Source organism: Hirundo rustica, chromosome 24, assembly GCF_015227805.2.
Source record: "Hirundo rustica isolate bHirRus1 chromosome 24, bHirRus1.pri.v3, whole genome shotgun sequence".
Taxonomy (NCBI): Eukaryota; Metazoa; Chordata; class Aves; order Passeriformes; family Hirundinidae; genus Hirundo; species Hirundo rustica.
In genome coordinates, this window is record NC_053473.1 from 2,576,867 (window position 1) to 2,584,306 (window position 7,440).

Below are 7,440 nucleotides of genomic sequence, written 5' to 3' on the forward strand. Positions count from 1 at the left end.
CTGCTGGGGAGCAGGATAGGTCTCAGGATCTCCTGCCCCGCTCTCAGGTCCCATCACTCCCCTAAGCCAGTGGGGATTGGCACCCGAAGTTCTGGGAGTGGGTGCTGGCTGAGAGGGGTTTTGGGGAGCTGCAGCATTCCAGCCAGGACCTTTCTCCTCCCTGTGCTCCCCTGTGCTCGGGCGATTCCAGCCCCAGGATGTGGCGTGTGGCTCCCAAGCTGTCACCGCTGCGTCGTGGTCCCAGCTGGGCCTGGGGGAACCTGAGCATGAGGAGAGGAGGGAAACCAGCACCCAGCCAGAATCCACGACCCAAACCCACGGGATCCCAGCCCTCCTCTCTCTCCGGGGGACACGGTGTACCCCGGGATCAGTCTCATCCTGCAGGGATGTCCTTCACCTGCACAGCCAAGACACTGAGGAAGGCACACACGCTTCATTGCGTTTCCAAATGTGAGACCCCAGAGCACCTTAGTGTGGCTGTAGGGGTGACATTGAGCAGGTGATGACACACGGGGGTGTCCCAGCAGTGGCACTGCCTGGGTGAGGATTGCTGGGGATTGCTCACTGCATGTAGGTGGGAGCATCCTCTCCTCACCTCTCCCCTCTCCTCGCTCCCTTGCCAGGCTGGGACAAGCCTTGGGGGGCAAAGGGCTCCGTGCCCTCCTCACGACAGACTGGGCGTTGCTGAGATGCCTCAATTCCCTTTTTCCAGGTTCTATCAGGCCAGGTGGAGAGAGCCAGGCGCCCGTCAGAGCATCGGGAAGAGACGAGGAAGGTTTCGGGCTTCCCCCGGGGAGCTGCAGGTCGGTGCCGTGCTTCTCCCCACGCCCTGGGCCAGCCGGTTCCGCGGGCCACCGAGCCCAGGGAGCCACGGGCAGACTCAGCCAAGGTCACGCAATGACTCAAAGCTCCTGGTGGAAAACCACAGCCCTTGTGTGTCACGGCGTTAATGGCCCCGCATCCTCCCCTCCCCGCCGCGGCCGCGTCCCCTCGGCCGGGGGATGCTCGTGGGGCTGACACCGGGCAGCGCTGCCGGCCTGGCTTTGACCTTGCTGCTCTGTTCCAGGACATCACTGGAAAACCTGAATTATAACCCCTCACCCCAAGCGTTCCTGGGGAGCAAATCGCCTCTCTGTCCCCGCTGGGTATCGCCCCGGCCCTCCCCGTTTTCACCTATTTGCTAATTGTGCTGGCAAGGAAGGCGAGGGGGGAGGAAATACAAAAAGTAAACTGCGAAAGCAACACTGCAGCTCCAAGGGCCCAGCACGGCAATCAAGCGATAAAGCAGTAATTAAGCCTGATTATCATGCAAGGCAGCCCCGGTTAGACTGGAATGCCGCTGAAGAGCCTGAAAGCTGCCGGGATTGTTTGCAGGGCTCAGAACTGATCTTTTGATGTCTGCTGGGAGCTCCTCTCCCCCAGACCTGCCATCAGCTCCATATGCCACCCCAGGGTCCTGTTTCTCCCCGGGCATGGTCCTGGTTGGGTTTTTCCTCCTTGCAAGCCCAGCGGAGTCTCCTCCGGGTTGCAAACTGCTCTGAGAGCTCACGGCAAGGACTGGGGCCGCTCCAGGGATGGACAGGGACAGCCCCGGCCAGGGCAGGACCCGCAGGATATCCCCGAGTCCATGCAAGTGCAAGATGTATTTGTGGATGTGGGCTGCTCTCCTGCACTCACCATCCTCGGCGGCTTTCATCCCAGGGGAAGAGGGTTGGGGAAAGAAGTGATCCCTGGGGATGAGGGCAAAGTGGGTGAGAGCAACAGGATGGGGTTTGTTTCATTTCAGTTTGAATGTCTGACACATCCCGATGTGCTGGCAGGGGAAAGGTGAGCGTGTGGAATGGGCTGAGGGGAGAAGGTGACTCCTAGCCCTGGATTGGGGTCATTTTGGGAACAGGAATGTGTCTGGGTGGGTTAACCTGGAAAGAGATGGATGTGGCCGGGAAGTGTGGCTGCCTCCACACGGCCAGGGCGTGGAGCAGTGAGCTCCCCTCTTCTCCCCAGTCCAGAGCGGACCCAACCCCAGCGCTCCAGCAGGAAGAGACGGCCGCTGACTCAGTCCCGGGGTAAACGAGCAGCTGGGCAGGTTTACGCACGAGGATGATTTTGGCCCCAGATCATCCCGGTTGCAAGACACGCTGCTCCCTCCGACGCTAATGAGCAGGTTTGGGCAGAGCTGCTTCTCCCGAGGAGTCAGGGACAGGCAGCCCCCGGGAAAGCCCAGCCGCTCCGGGCGAGCTCTGTTTGTCAACAGGTTTCCAGAGCAGCCCCTTCGGTGCCTTTCATCATCCTGGCGAAGAATTTGATAATGAGTTCGGGGCCAAATGCTAAGTCACCTCATCCCACGGCTGAGCACCGACTGGCAGAACCAGTTGTCCCAAATATGCCCGGGCGTCGGGTGGGAATAAAGCAGGAGAAAGGCGCTGCCTGCCCCTCTGCCCCACTCTCAGCTTGCATCACCTCAAATTGCAACAACAATATATTAAAAAATATTTTTAACGATTATGTATTTTAAACGAAGAGGAAATGGAGGCGCTGCGTCAGATTCTCCACACTTTTCCCTAAATAAAAACGTCACTTTCTGGGTAAAACGGAAGGTAAATTTTCCAGTTTTTGGTAGTCGCAGGCCCTGAAAGAGGATGTGTCACATTCTGGGTAAATCTAAAAGTGGCAGCAGTGGTGGTGAGTCCTTCCCGGCCGGTGTGAGGGCTGGGCCGCAGCTCCAAACCCCAGTTTGAGGGGATGCATCTCGGTTGTATTTAATTCTTTTTCTTAACACTAAAAGGGATAGGATCTCACCAGCATTTCCAGTAAACCCCATTCGATTTCAAGCAATTCATCCCACAAGTATGTGTGGGATGCCAGGAACTCCTGGGTCTTGCTTAGGAGCAGAAGCCCAGATGGGCTTTGTCTGGAATAATTCAGCTCCCAGTGGCTGGAGCTCTTTGCTCCAAATGCTAATAGAGTGAGTAATCAGAGATCTCCATCCAGTCAATTATTTATCTTATCTCTGGAACTCGGGGAAGCATCTCAGCCAGCGACTTCTGCGGAAAAAAGAAGACGGAGGAGGGCGGGGGCGGGGCGGGGGGGGGGGGGAAAGAAACTAAAAAAAAGAAGGATGTTAGTCAAGAGTCCCCAGCTGGAACGGCCACATGGCCACTTTTACTGGAAAGGGGAAAAGTTCAGGCGCTGTTCGGCCCGCGATGAAGCAACAGCGGGGGTGACACCGAGCAGGGGGCAGCCGCGCTCCCGGGCGGGCTCAGCGAGGGAAGCAGCCCCGGCGCCGCTCGCCGTTCGGGGCCCGGGCCGCCGGGGCCCGCGCGCGCCGCCGCCGCGCCCGCTCCCCATTGGCGGCCGGGCGCGCGCGGGGGGGGGGGGGGGGCGTGGCCCCGCAGCACGGCCCCCGCTCCCCTGGGCGCCCGGCCCCGCCCCCGGCCCCTGCGGCTCGCGGGGCCGGCAGGGGCCGCGCGCCACACGCGGCCGGGCCTCGCGCGGAGCGGCCGCTGGCGCGCGCGCGCGCACCCCGCCCGCCCTCACGCAGCCCTGCCCGGGCGCCAGAGCCGCAGGTGCCGCCGCCGGGATGCTGCTCTCCAAAATCACCTCGCTGGCGCACCTCCGCTCCGGGACCGCCGGAGAGCTGCACCCCGCCAAGCTACAGCCAGGTCAGGGACGCCCGGTCCCGGGGGTGCCCGTCCCGGCTCGGAGCCGGCCGGGGGCAGCGGGCGGAGAGCTGACGGGCGGGTCTCGTCCACAGGGAAGGAGAAGGAGCCGCTGGAGCAGCTGTACCGGGTGGGCCCGTTGCTGGGGAGCGGCGGCTTCGGCAGCGTTTACTCGGGGATCCGCCTCTCGGACGGCGCCCCGGTAAGTGGCGGGGCCGGCGGCCGGGCGGAGGAGGAGGGGGCTCGGCGGGGCGGGCGCCGAGCTCATCCCGCCGTTCCCCTTGGCTCGCAGGTGGCGATTAAACGCGTGGCCCGGGATCGCATCTCGCAGTGGGGCGAGCTGGTGAGTGAGCGGGGCCGGCGGGAGAACCCGGGGCGTGACGGGCGGGGATGAGCCGAGACGCGGGAGGGTGGAAACCGGGACGGCGCGGGGGGAGCGGGTGTGGGGTCACCGGGGGACGCGGGGCATCCCGGGCCGGGGAATGCCTAGCGCCGACGGGGGCGGGCGGGAGAACACCGGGGCTGCACAGGACCGGTGGGAACGGGCGGGGAAACACCGGAGCATCCCCTGGGCGGCGGGGGGATGCCCAGGACCGGTGGGTGCGGGCAAGGGGACACCAGAGCTCGCCACGGGCGAGGGTAGCTCAGCCCCGCTGATGGCAGCGTGGTCCCCCCGCAGCCCAGCGGCAGCCGTGTGCCTCTGGAGATCGTGCTTCTGAACAAGGTGGGCTCCGGCTTCCACGGCGTCATCCAGCTCCTGGACTGGTTCGAGCTCCCGGACAGCTTCGTGGTGGTGATGGAGCGTCCGGAGCCGTCGCAGGACCTCTTTGACTTCATCACGGAGCGGGGGTTCCTGCCGGAGGAGATGGCGCGGGGGCTGTTCCGCCAGGTGCTGGAGGCCGTGCGGCACTGCAACAACTGCGGCGTCCTGCACCGCGACATCAAGGACGAGAACATCCTGCTGGACCTGGCCACGGGCGAGCTCAAGCTCATCGACTTCGGCTCCGGCACCTTCCTCAAGGACACGCTGTACACGCAGTTTGACGGTGAGCCCACAGCCGGGTGACACTCCCGGTGCCGGGCATTGCGCGGCCGGGCCGGGCTCCGGAGCTTTCCCCGTGGCGGGGGGGGGGGGGGACGGCATGAATCCTGCAGCGGCTGCCAAGTTGCTGTTTGGCACGGGGAGGATGTTGTGAAACGGGAGCCGGCTCCCGGCCCTGCTGACAGCCTCCGTCACCCAGCCTGGCTCGGGCTGGGGCGGGGGAAGCCAGCGTGACAAAATCACCCCGGGGAGGGGGAGAGCAGAGGGGGGGTTTGCAAAACCCGAGCACCGGCCGGTTCGGTTTGCAGGTGCGGAAGGGCTGGGGCTGCTCCGCTCCCCTTGTTTGCCTTGGTTTATAATTTTATTTTATTTTTTTTGCCATTGCGGAGGGGGGGGGGAAGGCGTGGTTTTTTCCCCCACCCGTGGGTGGGCTTTTTCTCTCGCTTGTAACGGCCGGGCCTTCCCCGGGCCCTGCTGCCCTCTTCTGGCACCGGCGCCTTCCTTTTACAACCCAAAGTTTGTAAACAAGAGTCACGTGTTGGCGGGGAAGGCGGGCGGGTCACGGCGGGTGCCAGCGACGCCCAGGGATGCTCGGGCGAGGGGCTGATGAGCTCCTGTGTGCCGCAGGAACGCGGGTGTACAGCCCCCCGGAGTGGATCCGCTTCCACCGCTACCACGGCCACTCAGCCACCATCTGGTCCCTGGGCGTCCTGCTCTACAACATGGTGTGTGGGGACGTCCCCTTCGAGCAGGACGAGGACATCATCCGGGGACAGCTCTTCTTCCGGCGGCGCATCTCTCTCGGTGGGTGCCCGGCTCTGGGACATTGGGCTGTGGGAGGCAGCAGCTCACAGGGAGCTGTGGAGGGGCCTCATCTCCCGTGGGGGGCTGGAGGAGGTGGCACATGCATCCTGCTCCCTCCCAAACAGCGGGGATGGGGAGGGCTGGGCACAGCTCGGACACTGCGGATGGTGGCACAGGGTGGACAGGAGCCTGCTCTGACTGACCCCTGCTTGCTTGGGTTTCTCTCCCCAGAGTGCCAACACCTCATCAAGTGGTGTTTGTCCATGCGCCCCTCGGACAGGCCGTCGTTGGAAGACATTTTCAACCATTCTTGGCTGCAGGACATTCACCTGGAACCAGCTGAGATCCACCTGCACAGTTTGATCCAGGAGCCTGACAAGTAACAGCTCCATGCAGCTCCTGGTCATAAGAAGCAAAGAAAACCAGACTTTTTCATCTTGACCATAGCACTGAGCAGGGATACTGAGATGTTCTCAGACGGGAACGTGCATATCTTGTCCTAGAGCTGGGCTGGGGACCTCCTCTTCCAAGTTCTGGTAGTCACCATGCAAGCCAGCTGTCCTGGACTCCATCTGAGTGACCTTGTCTCTTCTGAGATTTTAGCAGTACTTTTTTTTTGGACTGGTTTTTGGAGGCTCTCAAGTGTCATCTTGACCTGCTGAATTGGATGTCGAGAGGATTGGAGACCTGATTGCAAGAAAAGCTTCAATGGGGGAAAACTGTGGGGAGGGCAGAGCCTGTGGCCAAGTGGCTGTCCCTTCTCACTGTCCATTCTCGCTGTCCCCATGCTCGTGTGCCTTCTGTTTGATCTGAGCTGTGCTGGAGGAAAGACTTGGCTCTTCCTACAGTGCTGCTTTCCTGAGACTCGCCTGGGCCTATAGTTCCCTTTCCCTTTTCAAAAAGGAAATGGGTCAGAAGATGTTTGGGAACCAAGTGGGTTATGCCTTGCCTCCTGTGCCTCCATCCCACGTGGGTTTTCTGGGGTTCTTTGCTTCTCTGTGCCCTCACAAATGCACAAACAATGCAAACCAACAGCTGTAAATGTGTACATAGTTCTACAGGAGCAAAGCTTGATGTACAGTTGTGAATAGTGATAACATTTTTGCCTTTTTTTTTTTTCTCATTTCCAGTTTTTGTTTTTTTAATTTATTATCATGAATTTGTTGTTTGTTTGTTTTTTTAAAGGAAGAGTTCTAGCCGCTAGGATAACTTATTTATTTATTTATAATTCATGTGGGTTTCCAGCCCATGCCTTGCTTCTACAGCTGCTGATCCCCTGGTTTTCCATTCGGGTCTTCCCTCTGTCTCTGTCCTGTGTCCATGCCCAGGCCCGTCGTGTTTCTGTTGGATGTCTGGTGGAGGTGTGGGGTGGCTGCTTCTCCCCAGCTGTCTGTGTACATAGTTCTGGGTGCTGTTCTTTCCTTGCCACGTGCAGATCTCAGTTTGCAAATGACTTTGGGTTTTCTCCATGGGTGTCTTGTTCTTGGGGCTGGGGAGGGGGGAGCTGGCCCGGGCTGTCTGCAGTGTCCAGTCTGTACCTGTAACCAAGTGTGTAGCGGGCGGGTTTTGTTAATAGTTGATATTGTACAGGGGAATTGAGAAATCTTATTTTTTTTATGCGGTTTTAAATAAAAACAAAACACTTGATGTGATGGAGACATTTCTTTGTTGTGGGGCGGGATGAAGGATTTACTGTGAGTTGTGGGGTACCAGTGGCCACACCATGGCTACTCTAGGGACCATGTCTCCAGCCAGGCTTGGCTCCAAAGATCCCAGCCCAGCACAAACCGGGACCAGCTAGTCAGAAGCACCATAGGGACAGCCAGATCCATCCCTCCACGGGGTGTTTCCAGAGCTGACTGCTCCTGGCAGCTCTCCTGGGAGAGATCAAAGAGGTGCTGAGCCCTTTTCGTTCCCATTCATCGGCAGGCTGGT

The 7,440-nt window shown here is 60.3% G+C and overlaps 1 protein-coding gene across 1 annotated transcript; it reads left to right on the top strand.

The window, feature by feature from the left end:
* The first annotated feature begins 3,530 nt into the window (after positions 1–3,530).
* PIM1 (Pim-1 proto-oncogene, serine/threonine kinase) lies at positions 3,531–7,121 on the top strand. Its single transcript, XM_040085891.2, has 6 exons — positions 3,531–3,662; positions 3,755–3,861; positions 3,952–4,002; positions 4,339–4,705; positions 5,329–5,505; positions 5,737–7,121. The coding sequence occupies exons 1-6, from the start codon at positions 3,581–3,583 to the stop codon at positions 5,886–5,888; spliced, it is 936 nt and encodes a 311-aa protein (XP_039941825.1). The 5' UTR covers positions 3,531–3,580; the 3' UTR covers positions 5,889–7,121.
* Positions 7,122–7,440: the final 319 nt, after the last annotated feature.